The sequence below is a fragment of the Podarcis liolepis genome (genome assembly GCF_965112155.1).
Source record: "Podarcis liolepis genome assembly, chromosome: 4".
NCBI lineage: Eukaryota > Metazoa > Chordata > Lepidosauria > Squamata > Lacertidae > Podarcis > Podarcis liolepis.
In genome coordinates this window covers 87,382,433-87,409,410 of record NC_139558.1, presented here as the reverse complement: position 1 = coordinate 87,409,410, position 26,978 = coordinate 87,382,433, and the positions used below count along the sequence as shown (strand labels likewise).

Sequence of the window (26,978 nt, the reverse complement as noted above, 5' to 3'; positions counted from 1 at the left end):
GTCGTCACAACAGAAACAACAGAGAGTCCTATGGCGCCAAAAGGATTACATTTGCGTCATACAGTTAAAGCACAACGGCATCACTTTAAACAGTCATGGCTTCCCCCCAAAGAATTGTGGGTGCAGAGAGTTGTTTAAGAGACCCCCCTATTCCCCTCCTCAATTCCCAGAGTTCCCTGGGAAGAGCGGTTGTTAAGTTTGCTAACCCACTCTGGGAACTGTAGCTCTGTCAGGGGAATTAGGGATCTCAGAACCCTTAAGAAACTACAACTCCCAGGATTCTTTGGGGGAAGTTTGAAGTGGTATCTATGTGTGAATGTGGCATGACAAATTTGTTAGCTTCTGAGGTGTCACAAGACAGACTTAACGCTTCTCCCCTTTCAGATTAGATGCCATGTGTGTTGTTGTGCGTCGCGGTCGTCATTATGTATTCACAAGAGAGTATTGAGGTACCTTCTCTTTTTATTTTCTTCTTAATAGTATATCCATCTGTGGAACCAGGATGGCTCAAAGCGACGTATGAAGGCAAAACAGGACTTGTTCCAGAGAATTACGTTGTCTTTCTCTAGTAATAGTTAGCAGACAGCAGCATCTTCATGGTATCCATGGTAACAAGCAATAAGCACTGTGATTTATATATATATTTTTAATCTGACACAGATATGGGGGTCTGCCAGTCAGCCCTGTGTGTGGCAGATTTCCTTTGACTTCTGCAGCCGCAGACAATGTAGCTCCTTATAAACAGAACAAACCTGGTGCAAATAGTCAAGAGGGTTTGTTTTTGGATGTTTGAAACATGGTACTCTTTTGGTCGTCTGCTGCTAGCAACCAGAAATTCATTTTATTTTTAAGACAAAATGATAGCAGCCAAAAAAATAAGGAGCTGAAAACAAATCGTCGTTGCTTGGGTAAAGCTCTGCCTTACCCCCCACCCCCCAGCAACTAAGCATTTGATTCTCAATCGGTCCCAGCCATTTCAGAGAAGTCTTTGATTTTCTATATTATTTAAACTTTCGATAAAAGTCCACGGAGATCACAATTTGCAGATGCAATGCATGTCATTTATAGGGCTGCAAAGGCAATTAGTTGGAGCACCAGTTTAATCAAAAGCGTGCTTTTCGTTTTTAAGAGGCATTTTTAAATACAATTATGTGTTTGTGTATGTTCACTACTTTTGTGTCTTTTCCATATAATTATTATTAATAAATTATATTTATAGAGTCCGTCTTCCCTGAAATGCTGTAATCCTAAATTGGAACACCAACTACAGGAGTAATTTATGGCTTTTTTATTTATTTATATTTCCTTTGCCTTTGGTCCTTCAGACTGGGGGAAGGTGTGGTGTTTTTCCATTGGATAAACAAAAGCAAATAAAGCAAACAGGACCCTGAAATTTACACTGTCCACAAGGCAACAAGTGAGAACTAGTAATTTTGAGCCTTTAAATAAAATCTGTTCTGTTGCCACCACTCATATTGACACATGAAATGCTTTTAGGCTCTTGAATGATTTTCTCTCACAAATTTAACAAATACCTTTGTGGAGTGTCTTCATTTCATATGTTCTGAAAATTATGCTCGGAACAAGTATATACAGCACTTTCACAACAAGTGAAACATTTCGTTGGGCCGATCGATACGAAATATATTCCGTATTAATAAATTCAGTATTACAAGAGGTCCGCTCAAAATCCATGGTAAGACATTACAATAGAAAAAGAGATAGCAAAATCTAAATAGAAGAAGAACAAATATATATATATCTATATATATCCTGTCCGAAACTACATGGGACCCAGAGCAGTAACAGCAAACAAAATCACCAAGCCATTTGGAATAAAAACCAGAGCTTCCAGGACTGCCAACCAGATAGACAGCACTCAGGTGGAGTTACTGGTTTAAATAAATGGTGCCTTGACTGAAATGTGGGTACACATCTCCACAGGGACTCATCTGTTTCACACCTGGTCGTTCATCGTTTGACCATAGCCTCCACTGGTGACTTGCATGTGTGAATGGACCATTGCAGGCCTAACAGTATCGTCAAAGCCTTTCAAAATGCTACAGATAAATCTTGCATGTACAGTGGTACCTCGGGATGTGAACGGGATCCATTCCGGGCCCCATTTGCAGCCTGAATGGAACGTAAGACGCGGTGGTGCGTCTGCGCGGGTCGCGTTTTGCTGCTTCCGCGAATGCACATGACGTCATTTTGAGCATATGTGCGAGCGGTGAAACCCGGAAGTAACACGCCCCGTTACTTCCGGGTTCCCGCGGAGCGCAACCCGAAAGCGCTCAACCTGAAGCACATTCAACCTGAGGTATGACTGTATAGGTTTGCACACCATGCTTTTCAGCGGTGTCACATCACACATTTCGCCTGCCCATAATCATGTGTGGAGGAATCAAGCGATGGCCATGCATTGTGGACCATTCGCTTGGTACAGAAGACATGATATGGCGGGGGGGGGGGGGGAGACATGTCTCAGCGATGCTCCTCGGGTCATGTAGACTGAGAAGGATCTGTTTTGTCTTGGAGAAACGGAAGTAACTGAGAATAGACAACCCCAAGCAGCCAACAAATAAAATTAGCAGCAAGACCACTTCTCATTTTACACCCCTCCACTACAGTATGCATTCCAAGAAGGGGTATTGCCCAGGCAATTGGCATTAATGGTTCACCCTGGTTGATTTTTAAGTGCCTAGTAAAGCCACAAGCTTTAAGTGATAATCTACCTCCTCCCTCTTCTCATTAACCTTTGACATCTAGTGAAAAGGACTCCTTGGCAAAGCTTACCATCCTATAAACACATAGCTATCCTATTAAGAGTGACTTTGTCGCTCTTAAACAAACCTAGTGGAAATAGTTTTTTATTTCTTTGATGAACATGGTACTCTTTCGGTCATCTGCTGCTGCTGGCAACCAGAAATTTGTTTTCTTTTTTAAACAGAATGATCGGTTGTAAAGGCATTTCTGTTGAGGTACTGTTTGGATTCCGTGTGTTGATGTTTGAGTATAGAGTTCCATGAACTTCCATCACACGTTCTGCTCGTAGGACAGAATTGTGATTACCCTTCACAAGAGTCCCCTTCAGTTTATCTCTGAACGGTCTTAGGTTGCATTCGCAATAGTTCCCAGTAAATGTGAGACTTTAGAAATAAATATTATAGTTCCGTGTCATCGCTTATGGCTATGCAGTTGAGAGGAAATGGGGACTGTTAGGGCTGTAGATCTGTTTGGAGGTGCTGCCTCATGGTCTGTGCCATATTCCACCAATCTACAAGGAGAAACGTGGTGCTCAGCCATTGTCTCATTCTGACATGCTGAAGTATTTGAAGGATTATTTCCCCAGGTGAAGCCTGTTTCCTCACACATGGCAGTATGCACTGCCATATGTTCTTGCGACAATTTGCAAGATTATGTGGTGCAGTATTAACTTGCCAAAAATTCAGGCGTTCAGGAGCCATTACACTCTTGTCCTCCTGGATAAAATGGGCCTTTGAGGTTCTCCTTATGTCCAATGGTGCTTGGACTATACATTCATGTCTTATTCCATTCCAGAGAGCCAGTGTGGTGTAGTGGCTAAGAGCGGTGGACTCGTAATCTGGGGAACCGGCTTCGCGTCTCCGCTCCTCCACATGCAGCTGCTGGGTGACCTTGGGCTAGTCATACTTCTCTGAAGTCTCTCAGCCCCACTCACCTCACAGAGTGTTTGTTGTGGGGGAGGAAGGGAAAGGGGTATTGTTAACCGCTTTGAGACCCCTTAGGGTAGTGATAAAGCGGGATATCAAATCCAAACTCTTCTTCTTATTCTCCACAGATTCATTTGTGTAAATCACTTTCGTAGTGCACTATGGCCGGGGGGGGGGGTGGTTCAAGTAACCCTGACTACAACTACTTTTCCATTCACCCACAATGCTCCTCTTCACCTTTAATTGTGTTTGTTGTGCCATCCCCTTGAGGAAAGGACTTTCACTAGTCGTGGCGATAATAAAAGGAAGCAACAAAGAACTCTTTCTGCTGCTAAAAATGAGCACCATAGTTTGACTCCCTGCTTCTGCTGCCGCACATTTGATTTAGACCTGCTCTGTATAGAGTCTCTATGAGGTGAGTTGTGATGGATAAACTAGTGAGCTCACTGGATAAACATAGAGCCATTGAGCAAGCAGGTGTTATTTATCAAAAATCAAGGGGATTGCAAGGTTGCTCCTTGCTTTTATATCACATATTTGCAATCTGGCCACATAAAATAAAGGCTGTGTCGGGCCTCTTAAAGGAACTAACAACACAGCAACACAAAATGCACTTCTTGGAGCCTCTGTGGCGTTATTTGTGTTGTTTGGAACAGGAATATGCCACAACATGAGCCGCATTCAGGCATTTAAATCTTCCCAGTTATGATGAACCACAGGGTCAAGTACGAGCGTAAAAAAAATAAAAATCAACTCCAGCCAGCATGGCAAATGGCCAGAGATGATTGGCGTTGGAGTCTAAAACATCTGGAATGTACCATGTTTTGGCAAATCCATTGGGAGACTTCATATGAATTTCACAGGAAAGCTGGGAGAAGGTGTGACTAGCACATCACTTGCTTGAGTCAATTCTTAATGAACATCCTGTCCAGGGCAGGTGGGGATTGCATTTAGGTGCACATGGATCTCTGTCACATGTGCATCTCATCATACATTTTAAAGACAGGAGCTAAAACTGTGCTGGCAAATAAATATGTGGATCTATTTCTTCCGTTGGAAATTGAGTTTACCAGACCGAACTGAAATCTCTAGGTAGGGGAAAGGTTTGAATCTCCAGGTGGACAAGAACATCTTCCCTATACAAGTGAAGCAGAAATGATCCCCTCACTTCGACTTGTGATCACCTGTATTAGCTAAGGCTTCCAATGATCAATTTGCTCATTTGTTAGACTTTTATTTGAGCCTGGCTGGATTGGGGCTATTCCAGTTTGCCAAATCTAACTTAATTGTAACATTGTTCAGGGCAGCTTTAGTTTGTTTTCTCACAGAAGACTGGAGTCCCTTGTAATATTTTCTGTCGGCCACGGAAAACTACCATGCAGCGAAATACTGTTGCTGCACATGTCAGTATTTCATAATTTATATGGCATTGCTCTGATTATCTGATGCTCTTTGTAGGTCCCTTTTTTGCAAGAAGGTCGTCTGTGCTTTGGAATGTAAAAGATGCAAATAGGACTTGGCAGTTTCTACATCTGTAAATTCCATTTAAATTAATAAAAAAAATATTACAGCTACTAGAGTTTTATATAATTTTGAGGTATTGTTTTGTATTTTAATATTTGGAATCTGTATCCAATAATACCACAAAGTCGAATATATTTAAGAAGTGGTTGCAAGTAAATTATAGAACTTTTTTTTGTTTATTTTGTAGTGTGATTTGGTAATTATCTGCACTCTGTACAGCCACCTATATATGTATGTGTAAATAATAACCACCAGCATGTACTTCCTAGTGCATTTTGCTACTTCCGTCTAACTGTGTAGTACTTTTACACTAAGAATGTAAGAAATATTTAAAATAATTAAAAGTTCCTTTTGTTCCTCCTCCTTTTGTATATGCTTTTTTATTATTTAAGTCCCAGGAAATGCACTCCCTGCAAACCCTCTCCTCTGCCTATGAGCTTCGGTCCCTCCCTTCATGAACCAATCCAAGGTGCTCACGTTAGTGTTTGAAGCCCTAAATGACTCAGGTCCCAGATATCTGAAAAATCACCCCTTGCAAGTGTTAAGATCAGTGGGGCTAGGTTGTTCCACCACCCTCAGAAGCTCAGGGTGGTGGCCTGGAATAGGGCCTTCTCTGTGGCAGCCCCCTAAGATGTGGAACTCTCCCGCACAGAGGTATGTCTGGCGTCTTCATTATGGAACTTTTGACAAATGCTGAAGATCTGCCTCTTTACCCTGCCTGACTCCTGAGATGTATATTTGTGATTGCAAGTTGTTTTAAACTGCTTTTAAGATTGCCTTTTAATTGTTGTCACCCGCATTGGAACCTTAGGGCGCAAGGTGGGCAAGTTCTCCTCTTCTTCTTCTTCGACAAGCAGAAGCTAAAGTTAGATGTAATACAGTGGTACCTTGATTTACGAACTTAATCCGTTCCGGAAGTCCGTTCTTAAACCAAAGTGTTCTTAAACCAAGGCATGCTTTCCCATAGCAGCGTGGGACTCAGTTTACAAGTGGAAAACACTCAACAGGAAGCGAAACATGTTCTTATTCCAAGGCAAAGTTCACAAACCAAAACACCTACTTCCGGGTTTGCAGCATTCTTAATCCAAGTTGTTCATAAACTAAGCTGTTCTTAAACCAAGGTGCCACTGTACAAGGATGGGGAACCTCGAACCTAGGGAACCAAATGTGACCCTCCAGGCCACGCCCACTCCTTAGCCACAGCCTTCCTCCCAAGGCTACTCCATTCACACACCTTGAGTGTTTCTGCCTGACTCAGATAACGCTTCTTGCTTGCCTGCATGGAGGTGTTCATCTGCCTCAGCAGCAGCAACAATAATAATATTAATAATTTATTATTTATACCCCGCCCATCTGGCTGGGTTTCCCCAGCCACTCTGGGCAGCTCCCAACAGAATATTAAAAATATGCTAAAACATCAACCATTAAAAACTTCCCTAAACAGGGCTGCCTTCAGATGTCTTCTAAAAGTCAGATAGTTGTTTATTTCCTTGACATCTGATGAGAGGGCGTTCCACAGAGTGGATGCCTCTACCGAGAAGGCCCTCTGCCTGGTTCCCTGTAACCTCACTTCTTGTAGGGAGGGAACTGCCAGAAGGCCCTCGGAGCTGGACCTCAGTGTCCGGGCTGAACGATGGGGGTGGAGACGCTCCTTCAGGTATACCGGGCCGAGGCCATTTAGGGCTTTAAAGTTCAACAATTTGAATTGTGCTTGGAAACGTATTGGGAGCCAATGTAGGTCTTTCAGGACCGGTGTTATGTGGTCTCCCAGTCACCAGTCAACAAAAACATGTCTCTCCCATATCAGTCTCTACAGCCACAGCAGGCGATGTAGCTCTCCAGCGGTCTGACATCGCCCCCAAAGGCGCAGTCCTTCATTGGCTCCCAAGACAGACAGATTCACACCAAAACTGTAGAAAGGTAACATCTACATTTGAAGCCTTCTCGCTTTTTTGTACATTTACCACCCTTTCCCAGAAGGGAATGTGGCTCTTGCTAAAGTTTGCCTGCCCCTGGAGCCTGACTGCTATGGCCTTCAGGAAACATTTGCCTTCCAGGAAGTGTTGCGAGTTAAGCGTAGGCACTGAGCCACAGTCACGTTTTTTTTTGCTGCGCCGCTTTATCTGTTATGGTTCCAGCTACAAAAATGGCAGCTTGGTTGTCTGCACCAGTGACGGTTCTGCAACCAAAACTCTGCAGAACAGCAGGAGGCGGCGTTTAACTTCTGATATCGTCTTCCGATTGAAATATTGCTTTGAATTCTTCGGCGGTGGTGTCAAGTCTCCTGGTTCTCTAGTGTCCTTACAGTAACGAATTAGGATGCATAACTAACTTAGCAGGAGACCCTTTGCCAAAGATCATGGTGTACTTTTCAGTTATAAACAGCAAAGGATTCATGGGTGACCTTCGCCGTCTGTACAAAAAGCCAGTCTTTTTATTCTCGTTGGAAGCATTTTGGAGGCTGAGAAAATCTGCCAGCAATGAATGAGAAGTCAATTAGTTTGATTTATTTGGTTACAGTATGTTTTGCATGGCATTATTTGGTGTTTTCCTTATAAGGGACTGGTATCCAGCCTGGGAGAAAGGAATAATATGTGTTATTTCTGCTGCTGTTGCAGCATCAAATTCTTTTCCTGTCAGGAAGAGCCTCCTAGATTAGATTAATAACCGAAGATGGCATATTTTGTCTTTGAAAACTTTCCAGGAAGGGGATAAGTTTATTTTCTGTATACTACCCCACCACCAAAACCTTGGACCTTATCAGCAATGTAAAAATTTAAGCAGGGATCAGAACTGAAACGGTGATTGTCCTTTCAAGGACCATAATGAGCAATCACAGAGAAAACACATTTTTGAGTGGATCCACACAACTGCCTTTTTCATAGAATAACAATTGCAGAGCAGCCAAGTCACTTTACATTTCTGCATTGCGGCAACTGTGATCCCTTTACGCTATAGACATTCCCTTATTATAAAAGAAGGGGACAATTGTGGGCACCACAATTCAAGAAGGACACTGACAAACTGGAACGTGTCCAGAGGAGGGCAACCAAAATGGTCAAAGGCCTGGAAACAATGCCTTATGAGGAACGGCTAAGGGAGCTGGGCATGTTTAGCCTGGAGAAGAGGAGGTTAAGGGGTGATATGATAGCCATGTTCAAATATATAAAAGGATGTCACATAGAGGAGGGAGAAATGTTGTTTTCTGCTGCTCCAGAGAAGCGGACACGGAGCAATGGATCCAAACTACAAGAAAGAAGATTCCACCTAAACATTAGGAAGAACTTCCTGACAGTAAGAGCTGTTCGACAGTGGAATTTGCTGCCAAGGAGTGTGGTGGAGTCTCCTACTTTGGAGGTCTTTAAGCAGAGGCTTGACAACCATATGTCAGGAGTGCTCTGATGGTGTTTCCTGCTTGGCAGGGGGTTGGACTCGATGGCCCTTGTGGTCTCTTCCAACTCTATGATTCTATGATTCTACTTTATAACCCTATCATGCACAGTTCACCTGATATTTGATCAGTTTCAGGTTTAATTTGAGTCGGTGTGGTGTAGCAATTAGCGTGCTGGGCTATGATCTGGGAGACTCATCCATAAAACTCACTGGGTGACTTTGGGTCAATCACTGCCTCTCAGCCTAACCTACCTCCCAGGGTTGTTGTGGAGATTAAATGAGGAGGGAGGGAATCATGTATTTCCTTGACCTTGGAGGAAAAGGTTGGGTAAAAATTAAATAATAAATACCTACATCTTTCAGGATAAAAGTCATTTGTCAATTCTTTGTTAACTTGCGTATTTTGTACTCTCTGGAGTATTTACATCTATTCTTTCCCTCTTTTCTTGTACTTAAGATCCTGTTCTCAGTCTCAAGCTCCTGTTCAGTCAACTAATAATGCTAGATTTTTGTTGTGTTACTGCACTGTGATCTACACTGAACACTGTGCAATATACGGTATATATAAAAGCCAGAACAGTGCACAACATGGACAGCAGTTGTGTCTCCCAACCATGGTCCTGGGATCCCAAGGGTGCCAGATATTGACTTCAACTCTGCAAATAAATTTAAAAAGGTATCGTCTGTGAGTATAAAACACCAGGAAAACATGCAACACAGTCTGCAAACAATTGTCCCATTGTTGCATGTGCCATAGCTCATGGTGAGGAATGCCTCTACCTTAAGGTAAAGGTGAAGCGACCCCTGACCATTAGGTCCAGTTGTGACCGACTCTGGGGTTGCGGCGCTCATCTCACTTTATTGGCTGAGGGAGCCAGCATACAGCTTCCGGGTCATGTGGCCAGCATGACTAAGTCGCTTCTGGCGAACCAGAGCAGCACACGTAAACACCGTTTACCTTCCCACCAGAGCGGTACCTATTTATCTACTTGCACTATGATGTGCTTTCAAACTGCTAGGTTGGCAGGAGCTGGGACCAAGCAACGGGAGCTCACCCCGTCGCGGGGATTTGAACCGCTGACGTTCTGATCGGCAAGCCCAAGGCTCAGTGGTGTAGACCACAGTGCCACCCGTGCCTCTGCCTTAGATGGCCTTAAATTTGGGTTAGTCAAAGTCATGAAAGATAGGTCTGTCAAGAGCTGTTAGCCCCAATGCCCTGCTTATAGGCTTCCCAGAAGATTTGGCTGACCACTCCTAGAAACAGGAACCTGGACAAAACAGAATTGTGGCTCATCCACCAGGGAGATATAGGCTCTTCCAGGTTCAAAGGTACAGCTTTTGGGCAGCTGTGAACTCGGCAGCAGGATATTTTTGTCAAAAATTAGCCACCCACTCCAGGAAGTCATCAGTAAATTGGGTTACTCTGCATCTTTGTGCATTTCTGACATAGATGATCTTCGTGGCTTTGAAGAAACTCTGCGCATCATGAGTGTCGGCTAAGTGCTAGATCTCTTGAGCTTTTTTTATATACACCAGGTGTTCTTTAGTTCAATTGGAGAACAGCCTTTACCAAAGGTGTCATAGACTTTGAAGATGCTCAAACTCAGGACGAAAGGGAGAAACGCACTAAGAGGAAGGCACATTTAGTAAATCATCACCATGATCAACTCCCACCTGGAAACCTTTGTCCCCACTGTGGAAGGACGTGTGGATCCAGAATTGGCTTCCACAGTCACTTATGGACAGGCCATTAAGGCCGTGTTCATGGAAGACAATCTTACTCAGCTACGAGTGGAAGAAGCAGAAGAAGAAGAAGAAGCAGAAGCAGAAGCAGAAGCAGAAGCAGAAGAAGAAGAAGAAGAAGAAGAAGAAGAAGAAGAAGAAGCATTTCTGACAAGTCATCTGTTCCTTTGTAACAATAGCATGGAATTTAAAAGGTGTCATTGTCTTCCTCACTGCAACTGTACTTTGAGAAAAGATGGATTTCCTGAATTTTTGGGTGCCGTGTAGCTATAAAAGGCAGCATATATCCGCCCCGGTGGGTGTATTGATGGCAGCCCTACCTGCAGTCAGACCAAATTTGATGTTCTGCTATCTTCAGGGACTGCAACAAAATGTTGGGAGGGCAGAATGCTTCTGTTCAGGGAACCGTCTGATTCACCCCTCTTGGTTTTTCATACCAGTCTCCCTAAAAGTCAGTGGGCTGTGTGGCCCTTGAATATGTTCAGTCCTTACTGAGACCTGCTTTGAAGAAATGGGGTGGGGGGTGGGAATCCACCTTTGGTTTTTCCATATTTGTGCTTCTTCAAACTTTGGGGTTTTGCCAAGCCCACCGATACCTCCTTGTTGTGCCATTTTGGATGGTGCCATTTTCGCTACCTTAAAGCCCATATTTGCAGGATGAGTGCACATGCAGCAGACTTGAAAAAAGAGGGTGAGGTGACAAACAGTTTCTGCGGCTTTTGCTGCACCTGATTCTACACAGGTCAGCACTGAAGTAGCAAATGCAACATTCGACTCAGATTACAGTCTCCCAGAAGAGACCGCTGCTTGCAGGAATAATGCTTTCACCTTGCAAAAGCCCAGCAGGTGGTTGCTGAACTATTATGAGAAGATGGAGCAATTTTCCCCATTGAATGCTTCCTCCGAATGCCTTGTGGAAGGGAGAGGGGGAAGAAAAGGTTTGAAATTCTCCATCAAAGAATAGATCCTATCAATAGCTGAATAGGCTCCTTACAAGAGCCTATGAGATAAACAAGATAATGAAGATCTATTTTGTATGATAGAGGGACTCACCCCTCACCCTCAACAAAAAAATAAAATAAAATCCAGTAATAAACCAATGGTTTCCCTTGAGTCTCCTTTTTTGAACATTATTCATTTGCCTGGCTCTTATTTCTGGGGAAATGCAGGTCAGTCCAATTACAAATTTATAATTAGCCGCCAGCATACCCATTAGCTGCTTTGTGCTATGCATCACATAGATGGCTGAGATTTGTTGTATCTAAAGCTGTGCTGCTAGACCTGCACAGGATAGATGGCGGCTAAGGGATTGAGGTTGAATTCCAACAGAAGCACTGTTTCTTGAGGTTGGGGACAGGCAGGTGTGGGGGACTCCCTGGTCCTGAATGGGGTAACCATGCCCCTAAGGAACCAGGTGTGCAGCTTGAGAGTCATGTTGGACTCACAACTGTCCATGGAGGCACAGGTCAATTCTGTGTCCAGAGCAGCTATCTACCAGCTCCATCTGGTACGCGGGCTGAGACCCTACCTGCCTGCGCACTGTCTCGCCAGAGTAGTACTTGCTCTGTTTATCTCCTGCTTGGACTACTGCGATGTGCTCTACCTTTGAAGGTGTCTTGGAAACTACAACTAATCCAGAATGTGGCAGCTAGACTGGTGACTAGGAGCAGTGTCTGGGAGCCCAGACACTGAGGTCCAGCTCCGAGGGCCTTCTGGTGGTTCTCTAACTGCGAGAAGTGAAGTTACAGGGAACCAGGCAGAGGGCCTTCTCAGTAGTGGCACCCGCCCTGTGGAACACCCTCCCATCAGATGTCAAGGAAATAAACAACTATCTGAATTTTAGAAGACATCTGAAGGCAGCCCTGTAGGGAAGTTTTTAATGCTTAAAGTTTTATTATGTTTTTATACGTGCTGGCAGCCACCCAGAGTGGCCAGGGAAACCCAGCCAGATGGACGAGGTATAAATAATTAAATTAAATCTTTAAAAAATTGTCTAGCAGCACCTTATAGACCAACTAGGTTTGTTCTGGTGTGAAAGCTTATACCAGAACAAACTTAGTTGGTCTATAAGGTGCTGCTAGACAATTTTTTATTTGTATTTTTATTTTATTTTGGCTGCATCAGACCAACACAGCTATCTACCTGAATCTAAATTAAATATTGTATTGCTTGTGTCGTGTTTTGCATCTGCTTGTTTTAACTTTAATGTCAAAGGGATGGTGATAATGATGCAAAGATTTGACAACATAAGCAACCTTGCAGACCTGGGGGTAGAAAAGTTGGGATGTTAATATTTTATACTGCAACACCAACTCCTAACTCCCTCTTTTAAAAAAAAACAACCTTCTGGATCTTGGGCAGGGAGGAAGATGGTTTCTACCACTGTGCAAGCAGCTATTTGAATTTTATGTTTAAAATAGAAGGGAGAGCCTATTTCTGTCTATGTTTCTCATGTTTCATCATTGGTCAGTTTTGTTTTTGGGGGTGGATTCAGAAAAGGAACCAGAAATCTGCATTTAATTTGTACATGTTCTTTATATATCTTACACATGTGCATCCCTGAAAATACACAATTTGTATTCCTTTGAATGCCTTGCACCATAAAATATGCATTTCTCTAGTAGAATGCCTATTTTTGTGGACATTTTTAAAACCAAAACTGCATTGCAAAATTTGGGGACGTGCATAGTTGCATTCTAATCTGAGAATGACACATTTAGGTGTGTTTTGCCTTTTTTTAATAGCACGTTAAGTAAATTTCTCTTCCAACCCTACCTTACTAGTCTCGCTGGGAAATAAATTACCCAGTGTGTGCTATGGGAAAAGATGACCAACAGCAGTGGGGGATAGCAGGAAGAGCAGGGGTAGGGTATGGATATGGGTGGAATGAAGAAATGACAGCAAAGGGGAGAAAACGTGTGGGTGAGAAACTTCAGAGGAGCTGGTGTGTTGTGATGGTTAAGGATTAAACGCTCTGCCTCCCCACAAAGTAAACTGGGCTGACCTTGAGCCAGTCACCCTTTCTCAGCCTAACCTCTCGCAGGGTTGTTAGGAGGATAAACTGCCAATTGTGCCTCGGTGGATAAAAAATGTCTCCCCTCCCTGTCTGACCTCATTTCACTGCTCAGCAGAAGCATTTGAACTGCTCTGCAATCCTTCTATCATAACCCAAGTTAATTAGCTGAGGTTAATAGTTAAATAATGCAAAGAGAGAGAGACAAAGCGAAAATGAAGGAAACCCTATCATCCCAAAGCTTATCCTCTTTTCACTTAAGGCACATCGCTTCCATTTTTCCTTCTTGCCCAGCTGCCGCCCAGGGACCCTTGGAAAAAGATTTAATCTACTCACCTACAAAATCAAATGAAAAAGCATAGAAAACCTTGAAGCTGTAACTGAATCAGCCTCTTCCTTGCAGGCTGTGACTGATAGCCCCACCATGTAATTCAAAGGTTTCAGCTGCCCGGGTGATTACAGATACCTTGATGAAGTAGAAGTTTCACATCGTTGATTCGAGATCTTTAACTCGATTAACATCTCAGCTTCTGCTGCTGCAAATGTCCATTCAGCTTCTCAGGTCAATAGGGCAAGTTTGTTGTCTTCAACCAAGACCCATTCATAAGTATGCCCTGGGTGGTGTACAAGGACCATGGAGCTGTTTCCCTGAGGACTAACAACCTCTTTGTGTGGAAGAGTCACCACCGCTCACAAAAAAACAGAGGCTAAGCAGATACACCTGCAATGGGGCTTATTCTGCTCTTGCCCTTGCTCAGAGTCTCTGCCTAATCTCAGTCAGTTCCCCTATGTGGCGATCTATGTTTAACAGTCTATTGATCCCTGTGCCACCACTGTGCTCGCTTTTCCGCTGCCACCAACCCGTTACTCTCAGGTAAAACACTGAGTCCAGACATTTGTTAAAAGTGAACCAAAAAAACCAAGTTTATTTTACAAACATTAACAAGTTTATGGTTTCTCAGATAATATTCCTGTCAGTATCTTAACTTTAGTTTCTTTACTGGCCTATACCTTCCTAATACCTTCTGACTGATTATCTCAACTGTTTGACAGACTCCTCTTAACAAATTCTCTCACTCTCTCACACCAGACTAGCCCAACCCACAGACTTATCTTCTCTGTCTCTTCTAACTCCAGACTGTCTTCTCAACAACTCTAACTCCCTAAAAAACCCCCTCTGTGCTTAAACCTTATACACAGTTAACTCTGCCCCCCTGGGTTCCCATTGGTTAGTCATTTTACAATTAGTTAACCCTTCCCCTATGAACCCAGTATGGTGTCACACACATAGGAGGGCAAACGCCATACCCTCCTTCAAAGTTAGACTGTGTATTCCTTAGGACAGTGGTTTCCAACCAGTGTGCCGTGGCACCCCGGGGTGCCTTGAATGATGGCCAGGGTGCCACAGGCAACTCTGGCCTCTGTTACCTCTTTCCTTCCCTCCCTCCTCTGATGCCCTCTTGCATCTCTGCCTCCCAAAGGCTTGCACAGCTGCTTGTTGCAGCAGCCCTGGCTACAAGTTCCTCTGGCGAATGGTGCCTCTGAGACTGGTCAGGGGGTCCTGGTTGCCAGGAGCTGAGGTGGCCTCAGAGTAAGCAAGCAAGTGGGCAAGGGAGGCAAATGGGCAACTGGGCAGGCAGGCGCTGCACTGGCCTTTCTTGTGCTTGCTGTGCGCAACGCCTGCCTGGGAGCTGAGTGCCCGGTGCTGAAGGGGAGCCTTTCCGCCACTCAGGCCCAGCAGCACCCACTGCTGCCTCCCAAGGTAAGATGCTGGCCTCACATTCACCTTTGGCCAGTCACCGTTGGGCCACTAAGGCTGGGGACATCCTCTTCCCAGGCCCCTGTGGGGCAGTGTGAGGAGGCACCTCTCTTTGGGGCAGGGAGGGAGCTCAGAGACCAGGGGGGTGGCAGCTGCTGCCCAGAGGACTCCCAAGGAGAGGGGAGGATGCTGAGGGAAGACTTCATAAAGGGGGGGGCTGTTTGAAAAAGGGTGAGAGGCTGCAGCTCTGCAGGCAAGGGGTGACATAACTGGGCTCCTGAGCCCCACAGGGGTGCCGCAGAAAGAATGTAGTTGGTCAAGGAATCAACTCAAGTATCAATGGTTTAAATGTGACTGTGATTTGGGAATAATGTTGATACTCAAAGAAAAGGTAGCAGCAAATTGTTGTTGTTGTTTAGTCATTTAGTCATGTCCGACTCTTCATGACCCCGTGGACCAGAGCAAGCCAGGCTCTCCTGTCTTCCACTGCCTCCCGCAGTTTGGTCAAACTCATGTTTGCATTGTTGTTGTTAATAGTTATTATATCCCGCCCATCTGGCTGGTTTCCCCCAGCCACTCTGGGCTGCTTACAGTGCATGTAAAAGCATAATAAAACATCAAACATTAAAAACTTCCCAATACAGGGCTGCCTTCAGCTGTCTTCTAAAACTTTTTAAATTCTTTATCTCCTTGATATCTGATGGGAGGGAGTTCCACAGGGCAGGCGCCACCACCAAGAAGGCCCTCTGCCTGGTTCCCTGTAACTTCACTTCTCACAGGGAAGGAACCGCCAGAAGGCCCTCGGAGCTGGACCTCAGTGTCTGGGCAGAACAATGGGGGTGGAGACGCTCCTTCATGGCTATTGGGCCGAGGCCATTTAGGGCTTTAAAAATCAGCACCAAACTTTGAATTGTGCTTGGAAACACACAGAAAATTTATTGTTTACTTTCTCCCCCACCTGCAGATGCTGCAGACATTCACACATGGGACTTTTAAGATGTTGTGATAAAGGCATTGTTGCCCACAGCAACTATGCGGCCCACCATTTAGGAAAGGGTCAAACATGGTGACAGAGTGCATGGTTTGGTCCCAGGTCTGACCCCCAGCATCTCCAGGTAGGGTTAAGAACAGTTCCTTTCTGAAAACCAAGCGCCTGACTCAGTACAAAAGAGTTTCCTATGTTGAAGGCCACATGGTACTTCCAGAAGGTTCTTTTAAAAAGAAAAAACAGGGTGCAGCAAAACACTTGCCTAAGGAGACTTCTTAAAAATCATGGAGTGCTGTCTAATTTGGGACATGTGAAAGGGCAATGACGTTCCAGGTAAAATGGCAGTGAATTGCAGGCGCCTTGCAGAGAGAGAATACTCAATTTGTCGGCTCAAAGCAATAAAGAAAACCCGGGGAAATAAACATCAGGGTCAATGAAACCTTCGTATGTATATGCAAAGTCTGTTGCTCCCACTTTGAAGGCCACAAGCTGGCAAAGTGCTGGAGAGGGTGATATAGATGCCAAAGTCTGCAAGAGCTCTTGCACAGTGTACAGCAGAGGGGATTTCAGCAGGCTTGCCAGACGGATGATATTCTCCCTTCTGCACACCTGTGAAAGCTGTGCAAGGCCTGGCCTTGCTGCTTTTGCACTGGAATTTCCAGTTTCAATCCCTTGAAGATCTAAGCTGGAAGACCAAAAAAAGTCCTCCTTTGAAATCCCAAGAGAGCTGCTTCAGGCAAGACCGACCTTTCTCAGCCTGGTTCCCTCAGTGTATTTTGGACAACAACTTCTATCAGAACGAGCCAGCATGGCAGCCAAGCTGATGGGAGCTGGGCAGCACAGGAGACTGGGAGAAGCAGGAGTAGACCTCACTGGCTAATCAACACATTGGTCTATGGCAGCTGCCTATGTTTCTTTTGCAAAATGTCTTGCAACCACAGAGGACGGATCTCAGTCAGTGTTAAAATTTGGAGCATGAGCTCAGGCCAATGGCCCATCTAGTCCAGCCTCCTGTTTTAGCAGTAGCCAATCTCTGCAAAACCTAGGAGCAGGATTCCAGGACAAGAAAGCTCTTCCCTCTCGTGGTTTCCAGCAACTGGTATTCAGAAACGCTGCTGCGTCAGACTGTGGAGGCATGGCGCAGTTATTTTGGCTCATGGCTGGGCTTTATTTTTTTCCAGCTGGTGCTCACCGGAGCTCAACTCTGGCGCCTCTCAGGTGGGCACCATTGCCATTGTCAGAGAATGAGGGAGGCGTTCCTGGTGAGTTCCAGCACCTTTCTCTAGAAAAACAGCACTGGCTAATAGCCACTGATAGCCCTCTCCTCCCGTTCTCTAGAAAAACAGCACTGGCTAATAGCCACTGATAGCCCTCTCCTCCATTTGACTTCAATCAGAAAAATCTGAAAAATCAGCAATGGCGTTGACAGTGAAGCACCCCCCTCGTTTCTGTGTTTTTGCTTTTCGCCTCTCCTTTTAACAATCCATACTATGGATCCAAAGTTCAGGTCACCACAGATGCTAGAGACCTTTAGCTGAAAAGGGGCCACAAATAAAGAACATGCTTGCTCTTTTAGCAGCCTTAGAACATGTTTTGTTCTTTCCATTTGAAGAAAGGCACGGGGCATGGGGGGTGGGAGAGAAGAATTAAATTAAAAACAAGCCCTGTGCTTGATACTAGGTCATCCTGACACAAAGCAGCAAAAGCCAATAAATAAGGTTTAGGCTTCGCATGACAGTATTTCCACATGTTTCTGAGCTGGGGAAATGGGGAAGGCTTCAGTTATTGGGGGCAGGAGACAGAGACTCCCTCAGCCAGAGGGATGGCAATGCAAGTCAGCTGCTTGCCGGAGGGAAGAGCTGGTCTGTTTAGTGACAAAAAGCCAAACCCCCTCCTGGTCTGCTATAAGCGGAAGTGGGGTAGGTTTGAACAATATCTAAATAAATACAGAATTCTTCACCATAATGAAACGAAACGAAAGCCCACCTTCACAAACCCCCAACCTCAAAATTAACCTTCACAAGACTCCATGACTTCACCATAAGCTTTGAGTCATCCCCAACTTGGCGCCTGCCAGATGTTTTTGGACTACAACTCCCATCAACCTACACCTGAATTTTTGGGGAGTTGCAGTTCAAAACGCCCCGAGGGCACCAGGTTGATGAAGCTCCTCTAGATGAAGGTGATGAATTTGTATAGGGTGCGTGTAGGGTGGATTAACTGGCCTGAGGAAGTTTGCATGGGTGGTTACATCAAAGAGTCTTAGGGAGCTTATTTTTGATTTTGGGCTTTGTGAAAGCAGATGCTTATTTTTAATTAGTGTTTGCTGGAAATTAGTCAGTTTATCCGGGACAATGGAGGGCCAGAGTGGAATAGTTTTGCCCCCGCCCCTGGAGTTTTCCACGCTTAGTGGTAAGCCTCATCTTGCTTTTTCTTTCTTTCTAGAAGTGCCAACCCATTAAACTTTTTTGTCTGTTACAGATTGATCGTGTTTAGCTCATGCTATATTAGGCCACCGATGCAGACCTTTGTCTCAAAATGTGCCCGGTTTATGTTGAAATGTACCGCATAGGATTTGGCCTATTCAGGACTGGCCACTGCAGTGTTTGTACATATGATAATTAAGTTATTATAATAAAGAATCCTTTAAAAAAATACATTTCCTCCTAACCTCAGATTTTGGTTGCTAGAGATTTGCTTGCTGTTAAGAGCCGCTTCTGCCTCGATTGTTTTGATGTACTGCAAGTCACATCTGCACTATACATTTGAAGTGGTGTGATATCACTTTAAATTCTCGTGGCTTCCCCCAAAGAATCCTGGGAACTGTAGTTTGTTAAGGGTGCTGAGAGTTGATAGAAGACCCCTGTTCCCCAGGTCACAGAGGTACAATTCCCAGAGTTCCCTGGGGAGGGAGATTGGTTGGGAGATTCCCCCACCCCACCCAAATATATGTATATAATCGCTGGTGCTACTACTGATTCTGACCAACACAGCCACAATTGAACCAAGAACCTAAATAATCCTAATATGTGAAAGTACCCTCATGTTTCTCTGGGCCACTGTAAAAAAATCACCACCACCCTCTGACCAGAAAGATAAATTTCAAAGTAGAGAAAGAATACATTTCCCAAGGTAGAAGACAATTTATATTTTATTTTCAACACATTCTTTGCATTTTATATACATATACACATATAGCCACGTGTTCGCACAAATGTATTAAAAGCTAAAACCTTACTACATTGCAGAAATTTAAAAATGAATAATATGAAGAGGGGAAATGTACAAGGTAACTTTCCGTTCTCAGAAAACAACGAAACAAAACTGATCTCTTGTTTATTCCTCGGGAGAAATTCAATCAGGCCTATTATAAAACATTTCTTATGACAAATATTGGTCATGATACCTCCCCACCCCCCCACCCCCCGCCCAAGAAAAACCTGTTGTAAAAGAATAGTAATAGGAGAAAGTTTTACCATAAGAACATTTGTGTAGCATTTGCAGATTTCAAGACATAAACCCGCAGGTTTTGGACACAGGCTAAAAACCCTGGCACTGCAAAATCCCAAACCCTGAACCAACTCCCACAATTTTTTTAAAAAATGTACATTTGCTGGGTTTTATCTCTGCCAATGAGAGATGGGGCTGGGCTGGGGAGAGAGTAGAGGCAGCCAAGAGAGACAGCGTTTCACTTTTTATGAAAGAGGAGAGGCTTCACCATGCCTGCCAGAATCTTGGGTAGTTGGGCAGCGATCACTTCCGACATCATCTCCGGAAAGTCTACACTCAGCGCCCGAGATTGGAGGAAAGTATTCAAGCAGTAGAGATGGAGTTGTTTCACAAGCTGTATTTTTTAATTTTTTTGCAAGAAAATCAATAATTTAAAAAAATCAATAAATTATCCAAACAATGCACGTTGTTCTTCACTTTGCCTCCCCCCACATCCCATAATTGCCCGATACTTATGAAGCTGTGTGCAGTGCAGAAAGTTATATTTTCTCTCTCATCTTCCCTGCTTCTCACAATCTCATCCTCATCCCACTTCACGGCAGGAGACAAAATGACAGGTGAGTATTTCTAGGTGACCACTAAGCTACTGTGACAATGTGAGAATGAGACCCAGTGATTGAGTTGGGAATGGGCCAATCTGTGAGTTTCTCTTTCCCTCAGTTTCTCAACTCCCCCCCCCCAATCTTAATTCTCCACATTTCCACCCCAGTTTGCAGAGTATTTCTTTTAAATCCTCATGAAAATTCACCAGCATTTTAGTGCAAATTGATCCTTAAATATACACAGGTTTGTACGCATTTTTTCCTAATGTACACATTTGTGCAAAGCCATTTTCCCTAAAATAATACATTTTGGTGTTATTTTCATGTATTTTATGTACACTTTTCCCCAATACATGCATATCTGTGCACATTATTACTGGGTTAGAGAAATGCATTGCAAAATTTGGGGGGGGGGAGTGTAGATCTTGAAGGATGGCTGTGTTTCATAGCTCCTATTTTTTCAGAAAGTGCAAATTAAGTTGGTTTGCCTTTAAGTGAGAACTCAAGCCTAATTTCCTCTCCACCCCTACAAACAAGAAGAAAATGATTGCATAATTGCATATATATATGCACATTGCTATCCTAAGCTTGGCTTCAGATTTCTTTTGGAGGCAGGGGTGAAGACACATAAATGTGTAAATACTGTATTTTTCGCTCTATAGGATGCACTTTTTCCCCTCCAAAAATTAAGGGGAAATGTGTGTGCATCCCATAGAGCGAATGCAGGCTCCTTGGCTTCAGCGATAGCAATGCGAAGTCTCCGAAGCGCAGAGGGAGCGCTCCCTCCGCGCTGCGGAGGCTACGGTTGCTTTCGCTGAAGCCTGGAGAGCGAGAGGGGTCGGTGCGCACCGACCCCTCTCGCTCTCCATGCTTCAGGGATAGCCGCCTGAAGCCTTTGGAGCGCAGCGGGAACTCGCGCTGTGCTCCAAAGGCTTCGGGTTCCTTTTGCTGAAGCTGGGAAAGCAAGACTCTCCCAGCTTCAGCAGAGAGGGAGAGCTGCACAGCGCTCCTTCAGCGAAGCGGGAGGAGAACTGGAAGGGGCTCCGTTTCTCCTGCCACTTCGCTGAAGGGGCGCTGAGCAGAAAGGGGGGGATTTTTTTTTCTTGTTCTCCCCCTCTAAAACAAGGTGCGTCCTATGGTCGGGTGCGTCCTATAGAGCAAAAAATCTGGTGACAGCATATATCCTAAAGACAAAACAGTCTCAGCTGACCTTCATTCCAAGGCAAATGAACCCTGGGCAGGAGCTTCGAAGCCTTGGAGTCTTTCACTGTAACAGTAAGTGTGTAACAGTAAGATAATCTTATGGATTGCTGAAATAAACTTACATCGTGCATGGAGTCCATAAGTTTCGTCAGCTGATAGAAGCGTTGCGAACTAGCCACGACCCCTTTCTGCCGCAGCCCGATTGCCTTGACCAGCTCTCTGATGTAGTTTGTTCTCATCTCCTCGAACTGGCTTTGGCTTCTGAGACCTTCCAATGGAACTGAAAGAGGGAGGGAAAGACAACACACATTGTTTTGCTTTGTCTCCCCACCCCCTGTTGCTCAAATTCTGAAATAAAGCAAAAAGCGCATTCTCGTCCTCTCTCAGGGGTTGTACAGATTCACAAAGTTACCTAGGTATGTTGGACAGAGTTTGAAGCAGATAAAAAAAGGTAAAGGACCTCTGACAGTTAAGTCTTGTCACAGATGACTCTGGGGTTGTGGCGCTCATCTCACTTTACAGGCTGAGGGAGCCGGTGTTTGTCCGCAGACAGTTTTTCCGGTTCATGTGGCCAGCAAGACTAAGCTGCTTCTGGCGCAACAGAACACCGAAACCAGAGCAGCGCATGGAAATGCCGTTTACCTTCCCGCCAGAGTGGTACCTATTTATCTACTATGTGCTTTCGAACTGCTAGGTTGGCAGGAGCTGGGACCGAACCACCGACCTTCTGATCAGCAAGCCCAAGAGGCTCAGTGGTTTAGACCACAGCGCCACCGCGTCCCTCTGAAGCAGATATCCAAACTCAAAGTTCGTCACCAAATTAACCATGTTTGATCAGAGTTTGGGCGGTGGGTAGCAACTGGAGGCTGGGGAGATTTGCATGATGGGTGAGGCTGATGGGGGGGAGAGATTCCCCTCCTAATGCTTTACTCTTATTCACCCTTGTGTGCTCATCCTCATGTGTTTAAGGGCAGAAAAGGCGGTGCACCAGAAACATGAAACTGCTTCCTTGCCCACTTCTGCGATGTAGTGATGGCTACCAGCTTGGATGACTTTAAAAGGGGACCAGACGCATTCATGAAGGATAAAGCTATCAATAGGCACTAGCCATGATGCCACTGTCCTGCCTCCAGCGCCAAGGGCAGTATACCTCAGAATACCACTTGCTAGGAATCACCTCTGAGCTACAGTTCCTAACCGTTAAGTTATGTCCCTGCAGTCCTTGAAAATTCAGCTTTTTGTTTTCACCCAGGCGGTTGGATGGAGCATACATAAAATGTGCCATGTGAAGAAGAGGAAGAGGAAGAGGAAGAGGAAGAGGAAGAGGAAGAGGAAGAGGAAGAAGAAGAAGAAGAAGAAGAAGAAGAAGAAGAAGAAGAAGCTGTGTCTTACTTGTATTGAGAAGGAGCAAGGCTTTCATGCAGAGATACTCTTCACTGCTTACTTGCAGCTTGACAAACTCCTGGGGTATTTGCCACATGGTCAGGCACAGTGAATAGAATGATGAGTCCTTCATCCTCTGTCTTGCACCCAGAAAACAAGAAAGAAACTTAAATAAATGAATGCTAAGCCCATGATTATTCCATGTAGAAACCTTGGAACCGAGTGTCCTGGATCATGACTTTTTCTTACTAACAAGTTTGTTGCCATACAGATAAAAATAAAATAAAAAGTTAGCCCTTCAAGAAGGTGTGGGGGGGGGATGAGCTTGGAAGCCACAAAGGCTTCACTTTAAAAAAATAATTTAATTTTGCGAATTGCAGCAGTATAAAACAACACAGTGTCAAATATCTCATGTGCCGATGTTATGGCATATGACTGGAAATAAGTGATAAGCATTAAAATCTGATGATCGGTAAGTAAAACAACTAACTGCTATAGCCCCTCCAAAACCCAGTATGGGTATGTGAAGGTTGTGAACTCTCAAGCAAAGTGTTTGTGACAATTACCATTCAAATCTCAATTCTGCCATGAATTGACTCAGTCGCTTTATACACTCTTTTGGTCTCAGTCACCCATGTGTAATTATTGGCAATTCCCTCCTCCAATCAAAAATGGATTGGAAGAAGGCCAATGAACTGAAGCTCGATCCAGATTTGATGGAAGTACTATGGATGGCTCCATCTGGACTGCATGGAGTTGCTCTCCCCTTGAAAGATCAGGCTCACAGTCTAAAGGAACTATCAGATTAGTCTTATCTTTAAAGGTCCATGTGGCCTTTGGGTTTCGAAGCACCCATCATCACCATCGCCAGCTGTGACCCCTCCTGGAGAGAGAGAGTCTTGCATGCACTGCCAGCATCTTGCATTGACTGCCGCCATGCACTATATGTGGGGCTGCCTTTGAAGACTATTCAGAAACGGCAGTTAGTGCAAAACCCAAGAACAGCACCTGTTTTATCTGGGTCTGGTCCTATAGAAGGTATCATGCAAGTCTGAGAACACCTGAAGTAGCTTCTGGTCCAAGCACAATTCAAAATGCTGGTTTTAACGTATACACCCTTAAACTGTTTGGGAGCATGAACCTATTTATTAGCATCAGTCTCCGACCAGCTGCTCCATGTTCACCCTCCAATGGAAGAAATGTAGGTGGTGATCAGAGATGGGACCTTTCCACTCATGGTACCACATTTAGGGAACTCACCACATCAAAAATATTCACCCGGTCCTTCTTTCCTTTCCTTTTTCTTCTTTTCTTTTTTACATTCAATTTTTTAAATTTAATTTTCTTTCATTAGACAGTTACATATTCCAATCCATACTTTAACATATATTAAATATAAAACAAATCCAAACAATATCCACACTTCTTCACCCATGACTTCCTACCACCTCATTGCAGCTTCTTCTATCCTATTTTCTTTTCAGTTGTGTTGATTATTATCTCATTTACATACAACAAATAACTTACCTATCTGAATTTTTACTTCGCAAAATTTATTCAATACACATCAAGGGTTTGATTTGGGAACAATATTTTGCCAGATATTCTTTCCCACTTTCCCACTCTTTTAAAAAAGTTTTTGGTTTGATTGTTGTCTAATTATTGGTGGCATTTTAGCCAATTCCAGATACTCACGCAGCTTATTTTGCCAGTCTGCCTTTGTTGGTACCATATCCCTTTTCCAATTCCTGGCAATTAACATTTTGGCAATCTGGTCTTTATTTTCTTTTCACCAGGTGGAAACATTTTTATTCACCCAGGCTGCTAAAATACTGCATCTATTTTAACCTCCTGTTATATTTACCTACCGCTGAAGGTAGTTGGAACTGGCATTGCTTAACGCATGCAATGTTTAGAGAGCAAGAGCACGTGAATAACGCAAGAGAAGCTGGAATCCTTTACTTACTCATTCAGTATTAAGTCAGGTGCAAAATACAGCATCTGCCCACAGACATGCTTATAAGACCTCCATCCCATGGCAAACACCATTAGGCTCATCCAGGAGTACTGGATAAGGGTTATCTGATCATCAATGTGCAGGCCCCGGAATCCTGGAAAAGTGGAGAGGAGGAGGCAGGTTAACAACGTGAAAAGGTGCCTTTTACCATATGTGGTGGGCTTGAAGAAAGTAAAATGCTTCTGGGAAATGATATATAATGAGATGAAGAAAATGTTGAAATATACATTTGTGAAAAGACCTGAAGCATTTTTACTTGGTATTGTAGGTACAGAAATTAATAGAAAGGATAACAACTTGTTTTTATATGCAACTACAGCAGCGGGAGTACTATTAGCCCAATGATGGAAACAGGAAGAATTACCAGTGAAGAAGGAGTGGCAATGAAACCGATGGAGTATGCAGAACGGCCTCGGTCCTGTATACCTGAAGAAGCGTCTCCACCCCCATCGTTCAGCCCAGACACTGAGATCCAGCGCCGAGGGCCTTCTGGCGGTTCCCTCATTGCGAGAAGTGAGGTTACAGGGAACCAGATAGAGAGCCTTCTCGGTAGTAGTGCCCACCCTGTGGAACACCCTCCCTTCAGATGTGAAGGAAATAAGCAGCTACCCTATCTTTAAAAGACATCTGAAGGCAGCCTTGTTTAAGGAAGTTTTTAATATTTAATGCTGTACTGTTTTTAATACTTGATTGGGAGCCTCCCTGAGTGGCTGGGGAAACTCAGCCAGATGGGCGGGGTATAAATATTAAATTATTATTATTATTATTATTATTATTATTATTATTATTATTATTATTATTATTATTATTACTGGCAAAGTTGACTGGGAGAATTCGGAACCAGAACGACCAGGACTTCCTTTTTGTAAAAAATAATAATAACTTTTATTAACAGGGACCAGGACTTCCTTAAGGATTGGAAGAAATATATGCCTTATTTGAAAGACAATTGCATTAATGTAACATCGCTTGTCGGTTTAGAAGAAGTTTTGTAAGGAGGACTATATAAATTATTGTAAAATGTTTTAGGAAGGAAATAATTAGGAGACGAAGTTTAAAAGCACTAATTATAATAATAAAATGCAAGATCAGATAACAAATTTGAAAATCACTAGACAGCATTGATGGAAGTCACAGGCTATAATAGCCAAAATGAGGATGATGTGATGTGATGTTTTGTTTGGAAAATATATGCAAAAACTAATAAAAATGATTTAAAAAGAAAAGAGAATTTGCAGCCCTTCTCATTTCAAACGGCACATACGGTGGATGGCGTCTGGCACAGAGGGTCTCAAATTATGCAGGTTCGGCCTATGCAATCTTCTTACTGTGGACAAGCTGGGCTTGCATTAATATGCTCAGCAAATAAGAGAAGCACACATCTCCTCTCCCCGCAGCCACCTTGCTGAAACGACGATTAAAGCAATGCTGAGAAAGGCACAGGCGTTGGAAGCCCTGAGGGCTATAGGAATACAAGAAGAATCAGGCCATCTGGTGCAGCATCCTGCTCTGTCGGTGACCAAGCAGATGCTCTTATGGGATGCTCACAAGCAGGTCCCAAGTGCTATGGCACCGTCCCCATTTGTCGATTCCAGCAACTAGTATTCAGCATAAAAAAATTCCTTCCAGTAGCACCTTAAAGACCAACTAAGTTAGTTCTTGGTATGAGCTTTCGTGTGCATGCACACTTCTTCAGATACACACGAAAGCTCATACCAAGAACTAACTTAGTTGGTCTTTAAGGTGCTACTGGAAGGAATTTTTTTATTTTGACTATGGCAGACCAACACGGCTACCTATCTGTAACTAGTATTCAGCAGTATGCCATCTCTGGTGGTAGAGGTACTACAGGGTTTACCTCGCCTGAATGGTTCACTCCCGCAGAGATCGCTCCATGGGCTGGATCGCATCTGAACAGACACAATTTCCGGCGCCGCGGAAATGAGTCCCCGCTCCGTGCTGCATCTGTTTAGCGCAGTGTGCGGGGACTCTCCGAGCAGGCGGCTCAGTTTGGGGGCGGCTCGGGGGCCATTTAAACGACCCCCATGGACTGCTTGTGGCCCATGGGCCGCAGGTTGCTGACCCCTGAGGTATTGCATAGCCATTGTATAGTCTGATAGCAACCAACAGGTGGGACAGCGAAGTAGATACAGTGGTACCTCGCAAGACGAATGCCTCGCAAGACAAAAAACTCGCTAGACGAAAGGGTGT

General features: G+C 44.2%; 2 protein-coding genes across 3 annotated transcripts in view; one reads left to right on the top strand and one right to left on the bottom strand.

Moving 5' to 3' along the window:
- The window catches only part of ARHGAP42 (Rho GTPase activating protein 42), a 160,743-nt gene extending 155,167 nt beyond the window's left edge, over nucleotides 1-5,576 (top strand). The window contains exons 24-25 of one of the 2 annotated variants that reach the window (XR_014525172.1): nucleotides 481-3,568; nucleotides 3,821-5,576. Coding sequence is in view for 1 of the 2 variants with exons in the window: in XM_083499416.1 (XP_083355542.1) it covers nucleotides 481-569 (89 nt within the window). In the remaining variant the exon portion in view is untranslated. Of the gene's footprint in view, nucleotides 1-480 lie in introns of both variants that reach the window. The other variant, XM_083499416.1, reaches the window with a different exon arrangement.
- A 13,669-nt stretch (nucleotides 5,577-19,245) lies between these two features.
- The window catches only part of PGR (progesterone receptor), a 59,407-nt gene continuing 51,674 nt past the window's right edge, over nucleotides 19,246-26,978 (bottom strand). Inside the window, exons 5-8 of the mRNA XM_083499403.1 lie at nucleotides 24,717-24,861; nucleotides 22,760-22,890; nucleotides 21,490-21,647; nucleotides 19,246-19,956 (exon numbers count right to left, since the gene is read on the bottom strand). Of these exons, the coding sequence (XP_083355529.1) occupies nucleotides 19,801-19,956; nucleotides 21,490-21,647; nucleotides 22,760-22,890; nucleotides 24,717-24,861 (590 nt within the window). The 3' untranslated portion in view covers nucleotides 19,246-19,800. The remainder of the gene's footprint in view (nucleotides 19,957-21,489; nucleotides 21,648-22,759; nucleotides 22,891-24,716; nucleotides 24,862-26,978) is intronic.